This window comes from Equus quagga, chromosome 3, assembly GCF_021613505.1.
Source record: "Equus quagga isolate Etosha38 chromosome 3, UCLA_HA_Equagga_1.0, whole genome shotgun sequence".
Taxonomy (NCBI): domain Eukaryota; kingdom Metazoa; phylum Chordata; class Mammalia; order Perissodactyla; family Equidae; genus Equus; species Equus quagga.
Genome location: NC_060269.1, coordinates 152,948,906 through 152,969,210, shown reverse-complemented (window position 1 = coordinate 152,969,210; position 20,305 = coordinate 152,948,906). Strand labels below are relative to the sequence as shown.

General features: G+C 49.6%; 1 protein-coding gene across 5 annotated transcripts in view; it reads left to right on the top strand.

Moving 5' to 3' along the window:
* The window catches only part of RGS12 (regulator of G protein signaling 12), a 132,100-nt gene that overhangs the window by 62,655 nt on the left and 49,140 nt on the right, over positions 1-20,305 (top strand). For 3 of the 5 annotated variants that reach the window (XM_046656474.1, XM_046656477.1, XM_046656475.1), the window contains one exon: positions 14,465-14,486. In XM_046656474.1, the coding sequence (XP_046512430.1) occupies positions 14,465-14,486 (22 nt within the window). Of the gene's footprint in view, positions 1-2,765; positions 2,926-14,078; positions 14,146-14,464; positions 14,487-20,305 lie in introns of those variants that run through there. The other 2 variants (XM_046656476.1, XM_046656478.1) reach the window with 2 other exon arrangements.

The window sequence follows — 20,305 nt, the reverse complement described above, 5'->3', positions numbered from 1 at the left end:
TTATTCCAGCTCAGGGGACAGCAGTGACCAGCACTGACACCAGTCCTGCCTTTGTGGAGCTGGCCTCCCAGCGGGTTACGGACGGTGGACTGTGGCTGTGCAATGTGGGAGGGGGCGGGAGGTGGGTGCACACGGCTGGGAAGGTCGGAGGCCAGGCAGGGGAGCATCACGAGCCAACTTTTAAAAGGGCTCCTCTGGCTGCTGAGCTGAGAATGAACAGTAGGGCTCTCGGGAAGGAGGGGAGGCTGTCAGGATTACTGGGCCATGTGGTGGTACAGGGGAGGGGACGGGGCTTGGGCCAGGTAGATGGGAACCGTCAGACTTCTTACCTCAGGTCAGGGATGGAGGGAGACTTGAGGGTTCCTGCCCATGGGGTTGCAGTGAAGCCCTGAGCCTGGCCCCAGGAGGCAGGGGCTAGGAGCAGGGGGTCCTGAGGCCATATTTCCAGAGCACCTGATACGAGGAATGCCGTGGACCCTCCTCTGGCCTCTCCTTTCACCCACTTGGCAAGTCCTGCCGCTTCTTCCTTGGAAAGTCTTGGGCATCCCTGAGAGTGCTACTGTCCTTGTCTCCTTGTTACGGGAGTGGGGCTGGCAGGGCTGATGGGAGCCTGTGTCTGAGGGTGCCACTGCGTTCTTCTTCCTTTCCCTTCTGTTACTTTGAACATTTGATGGAGCATGTGTATCTGTTCCCTTTGGGCCCCACTGTGCCCAGAACTGGCCGGAGGACTTGGGAAGGCCTGATGGGTCCAGGGTATTAAGGAGAATACCCCTCCCTCTTCCAAGACTGGTGTGGGGCTGGGGGCAGTAACTAGTGACCACTGCAAGGGCACCCAGAATAAAGGAGGAGCTCTTAGGCAGGTGCCTTCACTGGACTTTCCAGCTGGTCAGGCCTCCTGGCCCTGGGACACGCCTCAGGAGGATTCTCGCTCTGCCCTGGCTCGCCTCTGTTCCTACTGGAATGCCCTCTTCTCCCTCTCATCTGTGTGTTCTGGCTGGGCCCTCCCCTGACATCCTCCCTGAGCTGCCCCGAGAGTCCCCCACAGGGCCTCTCTTGCCATTCCCAAGTGCTTATACTGGATTTCCAGCTCAGGACACGCCCGTGCACAGGCACAGGGTGGAGGGAATAAAGGACCTCTGGGCTCCCTCCGGCCCCATGATGTACTGTGGGGGCTTGGTGCTTACTTCCTGTTGTCCAGAGCCCGGAGCTGCTCGGCCCGTTTCAGGCTGGAGTGTGCCAACCGTGGTGGCTCACGGAGGAGGCCTTGCTCCCTGAGCTGTGCTCGCCCTGCCCCGAGAACAGGTGAAGTGGGCGGGCCATGGTACTTAAAGGTGAGGCTCTGCCAAGGACAGGGGCCCTAAGGCCCCTCCAGTTCGGGCAGGCCACCCACGGGATCCCCCCCCCCCCCCCCCCCCCCGTGAAGCCCAGGGCTGATGACGACGAAGGAAGCAGAGCTGGAAGGAGCCAGGCTTCTCTTCTCTGTGGCTTGTTTGATCCCTGCCACTCCCTTCCAGGGAGGAGCAGCTATGCAGAGGGAGAGGTGGGGCTGCCTAGGGCCATTCCTGCCCCTGTCCGGGCCTGGGCTGTTGGCTGCTGCTCCCATCCCTGCCTCTCAGCCTCAAGTCCCAGCTCTTGCACTCAGCCTTCCCTTGCCGTTCTCCAGCCCTGGCTGTGGCCGCCGCCTCCTCCTCACTTGCCCAGCCCTCACATAGCCCCCGGTGTCTCCTGAGTGCCAGGCTGGGCAGGCAGCTCCTGCGCTTGGTGGTGCTGGTGAGGATGGCGATGGCAGGCTCTGCTCCTCCTCAGCTCTTGCTTTGATGTCCTTTCATACTTTTATTGTGCACAGATCTCTTGAGAAAAGCTATCTGAGGAGCTTGAGCTGATGCCCATTTTTGTCTGTGAGATTTTCACTTTTCAGCAAGGCGTGTACACTTCTGCAGTAAACACAGAGCTGTGTGCCCATGTTGCAGATTCTCTTTACTGAATACTCCTGTTAGGAATGTTCCTGTAAAATAAGGGCGAGCTCAGCATGTCCCGGCTAGTGGCCTGACTCCCAACCTCAGGGCCATCACCCCAGCCCCTTGGCCCTGTGGGTCTTGGGTGTGCAGCCTTCGACAAGATGCTCCCTAAGGTCTGCTCCAATCTAACCTTCTAAGAGTGGGGTGAATTCTGGGACCTGTTCAGATGAGATGCCAGATATCCACTGCTGTGAGATCTTGACAGTAAGGCGAGCAGTTTACCCCTGAGTCTCTAGAAAGTTAAGTAGTCTTGCCGTGATACCTAGGTTCTGGAAACAGTTTTCTTTTTAAATCCGAATCTGTCATGGTTCCCTCAGTTTCAGGTTGTGTGCAATGTTGGAAGGCAGACAAAGCAGATGATGGAATAGAGATTGATGCACTGAGACGAAATGGGTTTTAGGCACACAGCAGATTCGCGGGCTGGCACCCCATAAACTCGTGCATATGGAGGCTTATAATAGAATTGTCAGCCACTGTAATTAAGGTTGTGAACTGCACCACCCTGCTGAAGAAACAGCTTCTCTGCAGCTGTTGTACTGACTGAGAAATTACCCCTATCAGCTGAAGTTTCATTTTTCTCATTTGGTAGAGGAAATACTTTAAAAATGATCTCACAGCGCGATTTATGTAAACGGCTTTTTTTTTCTTTGTATGAGACAATTGAGAGAGTCTGAATCCCTGGCAAACCACAGCTTCCTGCAGTGTCCTGTTGCCATGGGTTACGAAGGGAGTGAAATGGAACTCAACTGAAATGTCTTTAAACTTTCCTGACAGGCACAGGCATGCTGCGGTCTTAAATGGTAGATTTTAGATCTGCGTGCCTGGTGTGGGTCGGAAGTTTTCTTGTCTTAAGATGAATTTGGGAAGAGGGTTGTCAAAGGAAACGCACGTTTTAAATGATCAGCAGGTAAGTTATTCCAGCTGTTTCTTGTCATTTAGACAATCGGTAAGAAAACTTGGCTTCTTGGTTACTGCTTTATTTTCAGCCTGTTTGGTGAATGGTAGCCTGTGAGTGTAACCTTTGAAATCGCGTTTCTTGTGTCTGCTTCATGGAGCTTGGAGTGAGTCCTGTGGAGGGAAATGCCCGTCTCTGGGCACACAGACCAACACCCAGAGCTCTCCTGGGCGGCCACCTGGTCATGCCGGGTCCAGCCCACCCTCACAGAGGGTCAAGCTGCCTCGTTCTAAGGCAGCCTTACGGAAGGCATCAATGTTTTTCTTGTTCTTACCCTAGTAATTCTAATAGAATGTAAAGATGAGTGAATTAATTTTATTGAAATATTAAATTTCAACTAGATAAATGTATTAAAATCTAATACTCTTTAAATACTCTTTAAAATCCAATCCTCTTTTTTAGGGTTTTATGTCGTACATTTTTAGATGTAGTGAGTGACTGTTTCCTGTACATGCACAGAGAACTACAGACAATCATTTAATGACTGATTAGTATCTGAGTTTATGAAGTAGAACTTACTATAGGACTTTTTTAAAAGGTTTGAGATTAAATAAAAAGAATAATTCTTATTTCCTTCTCGTGGCTGTGCTATGTTGATGTAAAGGTAAAAATAAATTTAAATTATTTAAATTTGAAGTTTCTTTCAATCATCTTTACTAATTACTGGGTACCGATTTTAAATTCGTTCTTTTCTAAAGGTTGTTTCATCTTAATATTCTTTCCCCATATAGAATTAGAACGTCTGTAGAGAATTGCAGGAGAAGCTGCTGGTTCAGAGGCCACTAGTTTGGACGTTGGGCATGGGAAAGTGACCTACATCCTTCCTTGTCAATAGAAAATAGAAATAGGGCTGCTGGATGGTCAAGAATTAGGCTTATGAAATAAGTGCAGAGTTTAGTGTATTTTTTAAATATTCCCTTTGTGTTTTGGAAACCCCTTGTAGTAATAAAGCTGACTTGGATGTTTGTGGACGTCCTCCCTGCCTGGCTCCTCTGCCGCCCCTGGGCAGGTAATGTGTTCCTGTACCTTCCCCGTCACCTCCTGGGTGGAAGAGTGAACTCTGGGTATATTATGTCCTCAGTGGACCAATTAACCAGTTAGTTATTTGTACATATACGTAGATTGCATTTTCATTTCAAGAGTATATAAAGGCAAGTTTTAGAAAATGTTTTTTATTCTGAGTAAACAAAAAGGTCACTAAAAATCTGCCTTTGTACTTGCATATAAATGATTTAGATTCCTTAGAAATTTTTGCAAATACTCAAACTGGCAAATAAATTGTTTACACGAGTGTGTTAACAAAATCTGGTTGGTGTGGTTGTGTTTAAAGCTTTGGAAAATGAGCCGCTCCCTCTCACGCTGAGAGGTTCGGTGGTAGGTCGTGGGGAGGGCGTTCGATGCAGCAGCTCTTCCCGGCTCCACGCGGGCCAGTGGGAGAGAGGGCAGAGGACCCGCTTTCCTGGGTAGTCACTGCAAGGGGCTGACCCTGCAGTGCTTGAGAAGTCACGCGGTGCAGGGAATAAGGTTGGAGGGACCTGTGTCAGAAGGCTGGCTCCTCACCTTGCCAGCTCTGTGATCATAAGCATACTGCCTATCCCTTTGAGCCTCAGATTCTTTATCTTTAAAATGTGGGTGTCACAAGAATGCTGGGGCTCCATCCCTAGTATATATGTGCGCAGTAAAAGTTGTACTTTGTGAGAGGGTTTTTTAAAAGGCTCTGTGTTTCTTGTAAGCGTCTTTCACCTTGAGTAGAGAACTCTTAAGCCTTGAGAGGAGCTATTGCCCATAATGACAAGAAGCACAGAGGAGAGCTGATGGGATTCTGACTCAGAAAGAACATGAGGATCTCAGTGGCCAAATGAGCTGATCACGGTTTCCCCGTCTTTTTAAAAATGAGATCCAGCATTAGTAGACTTTGAAAATGGATATGCTCCTTTGCCAAGACAAAGCGATTTGTCGTATTTAAAACACATCACGATGGGGTGTCACTGTCTTAGATGCTAGAAAGATACTGATTGAGGAGACATGAAGACCCACAGCCTAAAAGAAATATGAATTGTCACAAGAAGAAAGGTTTAACAAGCTTCCTGTGTGAGCCCCCATCCCTGACCTTGGACTCTCACCCAGAGCTCCCCTGCTGTGTCTGACCAGGCGTTGCTTGGGTTGGGGTGCTGCTATGGGGCTTAGTGGGGACAGGCTGCCTATCTCAGCGCTGTGGCCAGGGCAGCAGTCTGAGACGACTGTGACAAAATTCACCACATACTGCTCCAGTGGGGTACTTCCCTCCGGTCCTGAGGTGGAGGGCTTCCTAAGCTAGCCTGAGAGCAGGGCATTGGCAATTTAGTGAAGCTGTGGCTATCACAGTGTCACAGACAGGTTTTACTTTCCATCCTCCCCTGAGCTGCAGGAGCAAGCCCCCACCTCAGCTCGGTCCCTAGCCCAGGGCACTGTCTGACCTGCTGCTTTGTCCCTGAGCCCTTCCCGTGGTGTCCCTGCTCTGCTCTCACTTGGCATTAGACCCTCATGCTCAGTGCATCAGCCTGAGATGTGGGGCCCCGTCAGTGCCCGCTTCAGGTGGCCAGGGCTGTGGAGGGTGGTCAGTCCCTCCCACGGTTTGTCCTTCCCTTCTTGGTCGTAGAATACACATTCTGCCGTGTTGCTTGCTTGGCAGAGGTGTGTCTCTTGAGGCTGTCCCTTGGGGATTTGGAAGCCCATCAGCGTAACAGGTTTGTTCTGACACCTGTCTGCCCAGGCAGGGCCCTTTGGGCTGCTAGAGGAGGACGGAGAGAACCTCCAGAGACCAAGAGGCTTTTGCCTCTTCGTGCACTGGGGCTCCATGGAAGCCTTGAAAATAAAGAAGAGTTGCAGTATAATAAGAAGTTGAATATTTTTTTTATAAGATTTTATTTTTTTTTCCTTTTTCTCCCAAAGCCCCCCGGTACATAGTTGTGTATTTTTTAGTTGTGGGTCCTTCTAGTGGTGGCATGTGGGATGCGCCTCAGCATGGTTTGATGAGTGGTGCCATGTTCGCACCCAGGATTCGAACTGGCGAAACCCTGGGCCGTCAAAGCAGAGCGTGCAAACTTAACTACTCGGCCATGGGGCCGGCCCCGAAGTTGAATATTCTTGTCCAGGCAGTGTGGAGCCCCACTGCGCACTTACAGGAGTGGGATGAGCTGCTGCAGGGCCCCTGGTGGGAGTGATGGTGCTGGATCCCAGGGGTGGCTGTGCGAGTGCAGAATACAAATGTCATGGGTCCCACAGAGAAGCCCTGGAGAGGCTTGGGGAAGAGGGAGCCTTGGCATTGAAGAGGGAGGGCTCTGCGGTTGTGCCTGGGGAAGTGGAGGCATAATGGGGAAGGTGGAGAAGTGGTCAGGAGGAGTCGGGGCTGTCTGGCTCCAGCAGCCCAGTCTTCCTTCCCCTGCGTCATTTGACTAGAACTCTCAGCCCTCTCCTCTCATGGGTCTCCTGAGGGCAGGCAACGTGGGCAGGAGGAGAGATCTGAGAACAGGAGTTCGGTGACCCCCTCTGGAGAGTCTCTAGCACAGACTCTGGCCCAGGACTCTGCATGAGGACCCGGCCAGGGTTCCAGGGAAGGAGGGGGCCGTCGAGGTGGAGGCAGGCACGTGGGAGGTGGTGTGGAGAGGAGCCACGGTTGTGGTGACGGTGGAACGTGGGCCGGGCTGCTGGGCTGGCCGTGGGGTGTGAGGGAGCGCGTCAGGCATGGCCTTCTGTGGGCTGATGTGTTTGAGGACACCTCGCCTGGTTGTCTCTGAATCTCTTAGCTTGATGGGCTGTCACAGACTTCTGCCTTTCACTGAATTTCTCTTTTCTTAGCTCAGATTTACTGACTTCTGTTCATTGCCTGCCTACTGACCTCCTCTCCCATGTTGGCCTCTCTGACTCCACGTACGGCATCTGTCCTCTGCATCAGGCTGGTGCAGCCCCTCTGTGCTCTGCCCATCCATCGATCAGTTAGCACCTACTTTGTCCCAGACCTCTTTCAACCGTAAAACTGGGTGGAGGAGGGGCCTGTGGTCTGTTAGGAACGATCTGCGTTTATCCCCTTTAATCTGTTGGTTGCATAAATTCTTTTCTCACTTCTAAAGAATGCTCTGATTCCTGTATCTATCTAAGAAGACCTCATATAGTTGAGAGAAAATACCAGGTTTCTATTTCCACATCTTCCTCTCTTTTTTCTTTTAAGAAGTTGGTCGCCTTCGACTGGTGGCTTTCCCTCCGCGTCTCTCGCTGGAAGGTGGGTGCTGACTCCCACTGGCTCCTGCGGTGTGTCAGCACGGGCTCCTTTCTCCTGGGTCCTGAGGGGTGAGCTTGTGGCAGTGAGCACTATCCAGTGCTCCACACCTTCTCTCCCTCAATCTCGAAATGACTCGGGGAGCATGGAGGTTCTCGTTAACAGATGTGGAAGTTGGGGTCCCTTTCAGTGCTTGTCATCTTACACATGAAGTGCCAGGTCTCCTAAAACAGCAGGATTTGTCTGTGTGTCCCAGTATTTGACCAGCTTTCCTGGGGGCCCTCTTACCAACCCTCCCCCACCACTTCTCTCCTTCTCTAGGTCCTTCTGAGCTGTCACTTGGAGTCTGCCCTCCCCAGTAGGGACCCCTCCAGACCTGGCAGCACGTCCGTGTCTCCTCCCATCTCCCCCTGAAAGTGCAGGAGGCCGGTGGGCATAAGTGCCCAAGTTGGACTTTGACTCCTCTCTCAGTCCCCCTGCCTTCACTCGGGCCACCTCTGGAGTGCCCAGTCGGCAGGCCCATGGACCCGGCCCTCCAAACCTGTCCTTACGTTACCCTCCTCACCCACCTCACTTTTTGCCTGGAGCCCTGGGGGCTGCCAACTCTGCCCTGCGTCAGCCCTCCTCCCACACCCCGGCCTCCAGTGAAGGCCCAAGAGGCCACCCATGTCCACCCTCCTCTGCACCACGCTCGCCCGGATGGCAGGGACCTGACATTTCTGGATTTAGCTCCAGCCCCCGGCATAAACGCCACGGGGGCTGGGCTGCCTATTCTGGGTTTGCGGGTTTGTTGTGTGCATCCTGCGTCTGGAGGAGGCCCGGCCCCAAGCAGATACTCAGCCAACATTTTGTTGGAAGGCTGCACCCCCATAACCTGCACCTACAACCACCTGAGCCTGGGCTCTGCCTGGCCCCCGCCCTCAGGGCTGCTGGGGAGGACGGAGGGCTCCAGCTCCGGGTGGACTCCACTGGGTGGAGGTTTTGAAACTGTTGATACGTCTCAGCCTTTATGAGAAAACGTTTCCACGGGCTTCCTCCTCAGATGGGAGTGGGGGCTTGGACTCTAGTCTCCAGCACATAAACAAGCGTGCTGTTTATCCAGAAGGAGCTCCCCGGTGAGAGTGTCTATCGGAGAACTATACTTAGTGCCACTTCCTGCCCAGAACATTCCAGGAAGGCCAGTGTTTAGCTTAATTTAACTTGGAGGAGTTTAGTCCTGTTGGGCCAGACCCCTCTGCACCTTCCCCCCCACCTCTGCTTTGGGGACTCTTGTCTTTCTTACTCTGGCCAGCCAGTGAGGAAAAGGGATTCTGCAGTCTTTATTTCACAGCAAGGTCAGAGGATTGTTGTGTAAAGTCAGAAGTTTACACTGAATACCTAGTGTTAATGTGGAGCTCATGTGCCGCTTCACCAGGAGTCACTTTGGACTTTTAAAAGTTTTTATAATGAATTATCTTGGGCTTCACTGAGGGCAAGACAAGAGTATTAACTGTGAAATTCTTAGGAAAAATGCGGTCATTGAAGGTTTTGCGTGGTTGGGTTTCTTCTGATTTTACTGAAGATTAAAGAGCCCTTTGGGACACGCACACATATGCATGTGTGCACACGTACAATCACGCACGTGTGCCCACTCACACTTTAACAGAGAAGTACAGCTTCCCCTCTGCCTTTGAGTGCTCTGCCGTCATCCCATTGAAGGCCCTTGGCTGCCATCCCCTCTCCCTCTCAGGCTGCACAAACTGTTGTGGGCTGCGCTGTGATGACTCTGCCCTCCTTATCCACATCCCATGCCTGTGTTCAGCTGTCCTGTTTGTCACTGTGTAGCACTGAACACACCCATCGTGCCTTCATTCTGTTGTCGTCACTCTCTTGTGGATCCCAGAAATTCTTAATTGTAAACATCGTAGTCTGAACCTAGATGCATGCCTCTTCCCTACCTCCTGAGCCTGTGTCCACTTGTCTCTTTGGTTGAACCTGCAGGAAAGAAGTAGTGTGTTTGGGGGGGGGAGGGTGAGGTGTGTGCTCATGTGTGTGTATGTGTCCTGCGCAATCGCATGTGTGAACATAGAGAGAGCTGGAGGTGGGATAAAATGCTGTGGAATCCTAGTGTGGGGAGGGGCCATGGAGCACAGCCCCTGTTGCTCGAGCCCCTGCGAGGTCTGTGAGAGGGCTCTTCTGTGTCCTGTAACCAAGGGACCCGGGACCTGCCCTGTAAGGACAGTCGTCTTGGCTGTGGTGGGTTTACCCCAGGGATCCTGGCAGGGAGGGCTTCCCTGAGAAGGTGTCAGTGAAGCTGCAGCCCAGGTAGGTGGGCTTGCCAGGGAGGCTGCAGGCAAGAGTTGGGGTGCAGCAAGGGGTGCTCCATGCTGAGGAGTGGAACGGGTTGGTCCTTCTGCGCACTGACTCTCAGAGTACTGGGACTACCACCCACAGTAGGAGAAGCATGTCAGAGTCAGGACTTCACACACAGGGGATGTGTGTGTGCTACACAGATGTGCAGCTCTGAAGCCAGGCTCAAGGACAGCATAGACCCTGAGATATGCAGCTGTGCACATATAATGACGCTTTGGTCAATGACAGACCACATAGGTGACAGTGGTTCCATAAGATTAGTGCTGTGTAGCCTAGGTGTGTTGTAGGCTACATCGTCTAGGCTTGGGTAAGGACACTCTGTGGTGTTCACACAATGAGGCAATCGCCTAACAATGCAGTTCTCAGAACCTGTCCCTGTCATTAAGTGACACATGACTGTACTTTGTATTTTCCTGTCACGTTATTCTGTCCCATCTTATTTCATTTTTTAACAAATGCTGCTCACGGCCCACTGGATTGATCTGACAACTCCTTAGAGGGTCATGGCTGGGTGTGAAGACCCCTGAGCTCACAGGGCAGAGAGCAGGCTGACACGTGGGAGCCTGTGAGCGGGCATGGGCAGGCCGAGCCGAACCGAGGCCGGGTATAACCCCACCAGCAGGCTGGGACCTAGGCGGTGTCTCATGCGCGCTCCGCCTCGCCCTCCGCCCTGCCTTTCAGTCTTCCCCACGGGGACCCGCTCTCTTTGCTTGGACCAGCGAGGAGTCGCCTTAAAACTTAAAGATCAGGGTTTTTAAAAGATCAAATCAATATGTATTAGATACAAATTGGGTTGTTAAATTCTTATGGTTTTTTTATCATTGGATTATTTATATTTCTTCTCTTTGTATTCAAAACATTTGATACATTTGGGCAACTTACAGGCCTTTAGTCTCTTATTTAGGAATCATATGTGGTTATTTAATATTTTTTATTCCAAGGTAGGAAATTTTGTCAGTGGCTCAAAACTGAAAATTATATTACTGTATACAAAAGTAACTTGGAAATGATGTATTCTGTTAATTGTTTTTGTTTCCTATTACTAACAGAATCAACCTTGATGAAGGCTAGATTCATCATATAGCACTCTTCATATAAATCATCTAAAACTTTCAAAACGTTAATTCAAAATAAAATATCCATGGAACATGTGTGGTCTCGATCAATTTCCTGCTGGAAATAAATCCAAATTGGTTTCCTCTGAACTATCAGGTTTAAGAGGCTGACCTGAGAAATGGAGATTGTTTGAGCTTGAATTCCATCTCTAAAATACTTTATACAGTTTCCTTAAAACAAATGGATTTACGTTAGTGTAAATTCCAGATGTGGAGGAGTATTATAGACCTTTTTAGGGCTGTGTACTGATGGGATGTGTTTAAATTGTAAAGACAGAAAAATGCTAACCAACTGGGACCTTGTTTCCCTGGCAGCTTGTTTTTGTGACTGTACTTTTCTTGTAAGTATAACGTGTAGGTATGGGAATTTGGAAAGAACCCAAGAAGTACAGGGTAATGAGAGCCAGTTGTTAGTACAGATTGTATGGTATCAGAATAAACACTAGGAACGGTAAGTTGTAATTCCTAAGTGTCACTGGGGTCTAGTGGTCTAAGTATGCCAAGATGTTTGGGAATGCCTACCTGTCAAAGTCACGCTGAGCTGCAGCCAGGCCTCCTTACCCTTTGTGGGGGATTCTCTTTGGGGATTATCTATGGGAGTTTCTGAATCTTTGCTGTTTGGGGCTGCTTCCCCCTGTCAGCCAGGATTTCCCCCTCCCCAATGCAAACCAGGCTTAAAAAAGGGTAATTTGGTCAGAATAGGACGTGTCATTAATCCTGAGGCAAACAGCAATGATTTGGGGGTGCCCTGCCTGTTCTGCTCCCCCCGCTGTTGTTGGCAGGTTGGCTGCCTGTGCTTCCTCATCCCCTGACCCCACGTGAATCACACTGTCTTCCATGCTCCCCCCACACACCTGTTACCTGCATCGCACTAACTGCCTCACCTGTTTACACCTCGCCTCCGCTCAGGAGGAGGCCCTTGGCGATGTGCTCCTTAGCCTGCTTCCGCATCCTTCTCACAAGGGCCAAGGAGCCAGGCCTGACTGGGGATCGAGTGGGCCCTTCGTGTGCAGGCACCTGGGTATCGGTTAATGTAATGGCGTGATCCCACCACCCCAGGTGTGTGCTTATAAATAGGATAAATACTAGACGGAGAACAGAAGCGCTAGGTTAATGATAATTAGACATAATTTATTTGCAAATTAAGTAACCTGCTCAGGAAAAATCATCCCCTGTTTGTCTCTCTGTGGGCATCCCACTCTCATCTGCCACCTTCTTGAGTCTCTGGCTTCAGGGGCACCCCTCTTTCCTGGATCTTGAGTTTCACTTCATTTTTGGGATGTGTATAGAGATCTTTTAGTGCATTTTGTTCAGTCTGCTAAAGCCTGAGAATTTAGTTTTAATCCTGGTTGTGATGTGAAGTGAACTACCTCCTTCATATTTATGAAGTTTACATTTTATAATTTATTTTCAGATATTATTGACAGTATTTCTTACTTTGTGCAGGGCCATGCAGATTTTCTTCTCAGAATCTCGAGGGAATAATTTGCCTTTGATATTAGTTAATTTGTAACATGACTGTCGGTGATTTATTGTGAGTGTGGGAAGAAGAGCCACTCCCCCTGTGCATTGTCGGCCCTGAGGAGGCCCACCCCAGCCTTCTGCAGTGGGAATCAGGCCCTTGGCCAGATGGCCAAGTATTGGCTTGCTGGGGTTTGTTCTTTTGCCTGCCTGTCTGGCAAGATGAAAGTTTGAAAACTGGACACATAACAGTGTATGTTTTTACTATGGAAAAACGTATTGATAAGGTGCCAGGATATGTTTTCAGAGTCTTTCTGACCTGGGCCTCATGATGTTGTGAAACAGGGACAGGCCCCTATTCTGAACTGTCAGCGTGGCTGCTTCTGGCTGTCAGAGGACAGACCATCTGTTTGCGGGAGGAGGGGGGTCGTTTATCTGGGTTCTCTAGTCTTGCAGGTGTAATTCCCACACGGTGAGAGGCTGAGACCAAGTCTACTTGGAATGGGAGAGGGCCCACCATCCTCCACTCAGGCTGGGAGGCAAGGCTTGGAGGGCTTTGGCACTGGGGTGGGATGCTCAAACAGTAAGTGCAGAAGCCAGTTGACATGGATAATTGAATTTTTCAATTCAAATGACACATGTGTGTTTTCGCTCCCCAGTGGTATAGGACATATGATGTCTCTGTCATAACAGGAAGGGGCCTTTAACTGGAAGCCTGGCTAACCCAGAGGTACCTCTAGGCCTCACTTGTTTGAATTTTGTCCTTAGGGGTCTTAAAACATGACCTCTGCTTGTTGGAGGAGGCCCCGGATTTGGAAAGGGGCGTCGTGCATGGCCTCAGGCTAAGGAGGCGCGGGCTCTGTTTGGTAAGCTAGAGAGTCTAGGCACTCTTGTTCACTTCCCTCTGCCACTGAGCGTTTGGCAAAGCCTTCCACACAGCCTGCACTCCAGCCTCACTCCCCTCTGCAGAGAGAGGACATGGTGCGAGTCCATTTCCAAGCCAGGGTGGTGGGGCTTCTGCAGCAAACACTGAGCTCCAGGAAGGCATCCTTCTGTGGCCACTGGGAAGCACGTGGGTTTATCCTCTTGTGGAGCTGGAGGTTTCCTTACACCCGGTCCTGTGTGTAGAAGACGTAGAGGGCAGCCAGGCGCCTGGTCACTGCCTTTGGGGCCTTTGCCTGTGCTCTGCAGAGCTGTGGCCTGTGCTTTGACCAGGACATCTCAAGGTGCAAGTCACCCCTGCACCAAACTGGCCCAACCTCCAAGCTCCCCAGCCCTTCCCATGTTGGTTCCTCCACGGCTTCCTGGAGTCTCTGCCACCTGGGATCCCGGTTCCTTCAGCCCTGGTTCCTTCCCCTTTCTTGACTTCTCTGGATTCTTCTCCCTCCCCATCGCCAGGTGGAAGTGACCTTCCCCACGGAGCTGTCTGACCTTCAAGTACATCCCTAAATAGTCTTTCTAGATGTTCCCGTCAAAGAACTACCTGTGGCTTTTTGTTGTTCTGAATGTCTGTCCGCCCAGGACCTCCCCCACAGCCTTCTCCTTCCAGTACTGCCTGCCTCTCTCTCTGGCATGACTTGTTTGTTCTTGTTCCTGGTGCCTTTGAGCCAGCCACCCTCCTCTCCTCCAGTCACTCAGCCTATTCCAGACTCCCTCCTTGGAAACCTCCCCTGACCTACCTGCTCAGAGCCGCTCCTCCACCACTTGGTGGGCAGCCGGGCCTGGTGGGCAGGGCCTGGCTGTGGGCTGACCCCTGCTCTGCCATCCCCCTGGGGCTGTTTCACCTCTCTGGACCTGGGTTTCGCCCCATAGGGTGGAGAGGATACTAGTAGCCTGGTGCACGGCGTGGGGGGCGTGGTGAGCACCGAGTGTGGGGGTGTGACCTGCCCAGGGCAGTGCCCAGCACTGGCATGGCTGACTTGCAAGCAAGCAGCGCTAAATGGATCATCAGCTGCCTTGATACTGCAGACCCTTGGCCGATCGACCGAAGTTTGTAAACCTGTTTCTACTGAAGTTACTACTAAGACTATGATGTCAACCGTGCTCAGATTTGTTCTTTTCAAATGAAAATGATGATGACTTCCGTGTTGTCCTGATGTCGCCCTGCTTGCCAGGGTGGGCGGAGTTCACTCAGGAAGTGGGAGAGTAACTCTTGACTCACTGAGGTGTTGGGTTTTCCTCAGATACCGCACTGAGAACCAAGAACTTTCCAAAGAATCTCCCAGTTTTGTTCCTCAGATGGACGTACCATTTCCTGACTTTTGTCATGAGGCTTAATTAACTCATGTCTCTCTCTCTTTTCTTTCAGTCCGCAACCGTATCCGATGGTGGTAAGTCACAATTTCTGATGTATATTTTAAATTTTTAATCAAGTTTTCAAATTGTGAAAGTGTGTTTGCCATTAAAAGAGGTGTTTTCTTTGCCTTCCCCATCCCCTGGGGGGAGGGCTTTAGTCAGGCTGATCTGGGGAGCTTTCGGTCGCTCCCAGGTGGCTGTGACATGCGTTTTGGAAGCTGTGTGTTGCAGAGACATGTTATGAATCTGAACTTCGGCGTGACGGAGCACCTGTGGTCTCCTGGGCATTGGGCTGCAGCACCTCCTATGGCGTACCTGTGCTTGACAGGTTAAAACATGCTGCCCCTTGTGGGATAACCAGCTTTTAGACCAGCAAGTGAAGATTGCAAAGCTCTTACTGAATTTAAGCCATTCTCTCAGTTCTAAATTTCCTTTTATTAGGAAAAGTGTAGATGAATTGAGAGTTGTGGAACGAAGAGAAATCAAAACCTTTCATCTTTAAATAATTTTGTGCATGGAAATTCTTTTAATGGGACTGATCCAAAAAGGAAATGGCCAAAGGTGTATTATTTCACTTAACCTTTCTCTGATGTAACTTTTATCATTTTAGTTCAATGATTTTTTAAAAATTCTCTAAAATGATTTGGAAAGTTTCTTCGAAATGTTCCTTGTTTCTTAGAATACTCATAAAAGCCCTTATGCTCACAAGTTTTATTTTGTTTTGTTTTACGTTTCCAATTAATTTATTTTTGTTTTTTTGAGAGTTCAATTTTATAATTTATCAAAAAGTATTGGCTGTATTTTCATTTATATGCTGGCTGTGGGTCTGAAGTACAGATGACAGCAAAAACTGACGGGGGGACAAGTGACGGGGTTCAGGGTCGCCCTCTTACTTTATAAGTGTGGTTTCCTCGACACTTTCTGTTATCCTACAACGGCCGTCTTTGGTCATGGGCCTTAGGGAGGGTTCTTGTGAACGGGGGCAGGTGGAGCCGGGGCCCTCCGCCCCGCAGTCCATCCGCCCCGCAGTCCGTCTGTCCGTGGGAAGTGTGGGAAGAGCACGTCTTGAATTACAAATGTGCTGACACCTGAAGCTGAGACCAGAGAGATCCTCAAGTTTGTGTTTGGAGATTTATTTTTTTTAGTAAAAGGAATTATGTTACCTGTTTTATGTACAATGATAATCATGTCATTTAATCACTCTTAAGCTGGAAGTGGGAAAAACTTCCTTAATGAAAAGAAATAGGACTTGTAACCAAATCCAGGATAAAAGTGAGTGGTTTTTATAATATCCTATTCACGCTTACCCTTTCTACTGTGGTCTAATTTATCTCTTCTGGTAGAAGACATTCATTTCTGCAGGAAATTTATAAATTTGAGAAGTTTATTTAATATGATCAATTTAATCATAAATATTAAGCCTTATTCATCTATAAAATTTTTTTCTGTCAGCAATAGATGCAGGAACCCAAAGAGTTTTATTATATAGTCCATTTTATAATTTTTTAAGAAACGGAGCTTCCCAGGTGTGGGAAGTCCCTGACTCAGCCTGTGTGTCTGTCTAAGGAAGTGGTGTCCTGGCTGGTGGCGGGGGTTCCCCTTCCCCTGCAGGGGCTTTCCGCCCCGCTAGTCCCTCCTTCTCTTCTCTCCTTCAGACCTGGGCGCCACTGGGGACAGGCCCCTTCGTCCTGAGAGTCCCGTGGTGGCAGAGGGGGGAAGGGAAGAAGTCATTGTTTCCTGAGCACGCCCTGGATTTCAGAAACTGCACCAGACAGCTTACATGTGCTTTCTTTAGGTTTTTTCATGCTTTTCTTATTTTCCACCTTCAATTTCTTTTCTGATTATATGAAGAAAAGTTGTCTTATTTAACTTGCATGTTAGTTCTAGGAGGTATGTATTATATTCTGCCGTCTTCGCAGATAAAGACGCCAAGGCAGAAAGAGAGTAAATTGGCCAGGGTCATTAGGCACCAGGCTGAGAGGCTGGATTCAGACTGGGAGGTCTGCCTGACTCCAGAGCCATCGCAGGGAAGCCCCCTGGCCGCCGAGGCTCCCGGTGCTCGTGTCCCACCCTGTCTTACCCGAGAGTCCCAGCTCCAGCCCTGACCCTCCAGTCTGACACCCGGCTTCCTGAATGCCTCCGGCGGAAAGAGGAGACCCCTTCTTGCCTTCCTCCCCAGCAGTGATGGCACTGGTGAGAGGATCAGGAGGAAGCTCAGAATGTATTTCCACACAGATGGTTTTATATTCCGTGTGGAGCAGGGGGTCAGGCTCCGAGGGGGCCTGGCACTCCAGCAGCACAGAGTTTCTATGGGAAAAAGGCATCCTGAGCTCTGGGCAGTGACTCAGGAGCCGGCTTTGGAAAGCACCTGTTCACAAGTTGGGCTGATCTCCACCTGGCCATCCAGCCTGGCTTTGGTGACTAATAAATCACTCACTCAGAAATACTTTGTGCTTGGTTAACCTTGTCAGTGAGCTAACTTGGGCGCATTTAACTGTTGTATTCCATTTCGAATAGTATCCTTTTATTATGTATTTTCTCACCGTATAGTTTTGTGGCTTTATTTTAAGGAAGTTGGACAATGCTATTTTTGCAATCTTTGTCAACTTGAAGTGTGTTTTTTCACTTTCCCAGAAGGAGAGGGGCCGTAATGACTGCTCCCTGTAGCCAAAGAGCACCCTGTGAAGGAAGGGGTAGAGGTCAGTCTCTGTGGAGGGCAAACCAGGACCCGGGGGTGAGGTTTCTAGCAGTATAGTGAGGCTTAAAAGTGTAATGATATGCCTGTGGGAAATTATTCAAACACGTATTCACACAAAGTACCCACAGCATTCAAACAGAAGTGTGAGGAGATTGTGGCGGGAGATTGGTAGGAAGGAAGACCTTCCAATGTTGGTGGGAGAGAGCCTTCCAATTCTCTGCTTCTGTTTTTTTTTAAGATTTTATTTTTCCTTTTTCTCCCAAAGCCCCCCAGTACATAGTTGTGTATTTTTAGTTGTGGATCCTTCTAGTTGTGGCATGTGGGACGCCGCCTCAGCATGGCCTGATGAGCTGTGCCATGTCCATGCCCAGGATCTGAACCAGTGAAACCCTGGGCCCCTAAAGCAGAGGGCACAAACTTAACCACCTGGCCACGGGGCCGGCCCCTGCTTCTGGGTTTTTGTTTTTGTTTTGTTTGGTGAGGAAGATTGACCCTGAGCTACCAACTGTTGCCAGTTTTCCTCTTTTTGCTTGAGGAAGATTGTTGCAGAGCTGACATAGGTGCCAGTCTTCCTCCGTTTCTGTGTGTGGGACGCCCCACAGCATGACTTGATGAGTGGTGTGTAGGTCTGCACCCAGGACCTGAACTCCTGAACCCTGGCTGCGAAAGCGGACCATGCAAACTTAACAACTAGGCTGCCAGACCAGCCCCTGCTTCTGGGGTTTTGCATAATACAGCTTTATGGTAATAAAAATTTATTCTCATATTTTCTTCCTTTTTTTTTAAACTCTGTACTAAGCAGCTTTGCCAGGATTCCCGCTCCCACCTGACTCACACATCCTTGAAAGGCTAGGATGCCTCCTGCCGTTGCTAGATACATCTTTTGCAGTTGAGAAGTTGGGAGTGTCAGGGAGCATTCGCATGAACGCCCACATCCACAGGCACTCACTGGGCAGTGACTGTGGAGAAAGTCAGCGGAGGAGCCTGGCTCTTGCTTCTGGGTCTGTGATGCATTCATGGGACACTTCTTTGGCTGCTTCATAAATGCTCCAACTTAACTTGTGCGACCTTGGTCTCGGCTTTCCCCCAAGCATGCTGGTCCTAGAGTCTCCCGTCCCTGTGGGGACACACCTGTATCCGTGTCCGTGACCTTGCTCAGTGTCCACCTCCCGGGCCCACGAGGCTGCACCTCTCCCCTCACTCCCTTCATCTAAACTCCTGCCCCTTTGTGGTTTGCTCCCCACCTAACCCCTAACCCGGGCCCCACTCACTGCCTGCTTACAGCTGTCTGGGGGTGTGTTAGCACCCCAGTGCTGTCCTCCCATGCTGGTCTCCCACGGCCCCTCAGGCACGTGGGGTCTCCAGGGGTCTCACACAGTGCTGGCCCACTGCCGGTGTGCCCTCCCCATTGTGCCAGCCCCTCAGAGAAGCCTGCACTGACCCTGGCCCTTATTCTGAATATCAGCCCTCCTTCATTTCCCTCCAACACTCATGACAAGGTCCTGCCATTTAAATTATTTATCTATGTCACCGGTTTTGTGTGCTCCCCGCATCCACTAGAACGTGATCTCCATGGGGCAGCTTCAAGGTTGTCCTCAGTGCCCTGCACAGCAGAGGGCACAAGAAGGATTTGTTGAATGAATGATTGAATTAAGGTATTTACAGTGTGTGCAGACATCGGCCACAGCATGGGAATAAGACCTGGGTTAGGGTAGTGGCTGTCAAAGTTTCTCCTCTGTAGTGAAACCCTCTCAAAAAACGAGCAAACGAGCTTACTGGGCTAGGAAGTGACAAAGAAGGCCATGCATGGAGCTCCTTGTCACGTGGCAGCTGAGGAGCCCTGGCCACCAGAGCCTGTGGAGCTGTGCTGGGTTTTATCGGGCCTGGGGAACACTGACCTAGGCTTTGTAAACTCTGGGGCTTTGCCCAACCCAGCTCAGTCCCGGGAGCTCAGTAACGGGCAGATGTGGGTCCAGTGGAGACTGGCCAGCTGGTAGCTCAGAGGTTGTGCTAGCAGGTTAGTATCATTGAGGAATTGTAATCAAAGTGGAATGCAACCAAATATGTCTTTTTATGCCAATTATTCTTAAATCACTAAGACTATATCATAAAACTTGGGCCTTGTGAAAGATACCATCAAAAAGAAAGGAATTATGGCTAAGGTCAGGTGTTCTTGATGGCGCTCAGTCCCTGGCCTGTGTGCATTCTGCCTCACTTCTGTTACCAGTAACTACTTCCTGCATGAGGAGTTCTTTTCTTCCTTTTTTTCTTTGATGTATGTGTACAGTGTGAAATGATCACCATCATCAGGCTAGTTAGCACATCCCATCACCTCACATAGTTACCTTTTTTTTGTGGTGAGAACACTTAAGATCTACTCTCTTAGCAAAATTCAAGTATACAATACAGTATTATTAACTATGGTCGCATGCTGAACCTTAGATCCTCAGGGCTCATTCATCTGTAACTGAAACTTTGTATACCTTGACAAACATCTCCCCATGTCCTCCTCCCGCCAGCCCCTGGTAACCACCATTCTACTCTCTGCTTCTATGAATTTGTCTATTTTAGATTCCACATAGAAGTGAGACCATGCAGTGTTTGATTTTCTGTACCTGGCTTATTCCACCCAGCATGATGTCCTCCAGATTTACCCACAGTGTCACGAAGGCAGGATTTCCTTCTTTTTAAAGACTGTATAATATTCCATTGTTTGTATATGCTACAACTTCTTTGTCCACTCACCTCTCAACAGACACTTAAGTTGTTTCCATATCTTGGCTATTGTGAATAATGCTGCATTGAACATGGGGATACAGATATCTTTTGGGATCCTGATTTCAATTTGGATAAATACCTGAAGTGGAATTGCTGGATCATATGGCAGTTCTATTTTTAATTTTTTGAGGAACCTCCATACTGTTATACACAGTGGCTGTGCCAATTTACATTCCCACCAATAGTGCACAGGGTTCCCTTTCCTCTGCATCCTTGCCAACACTTGTTATCTCGTCTCTTTGATAATAGCCATTCTAACAGGTGTGAGGTAGTATCTCGTTGTGGTTTTCATTTGTATTTCCTTGATGTTTCGGGATGTTGAACATCTTATCATGTACCTGTTGGCTATTTGTATGTCTTCTTTGGGAAAATATCTAT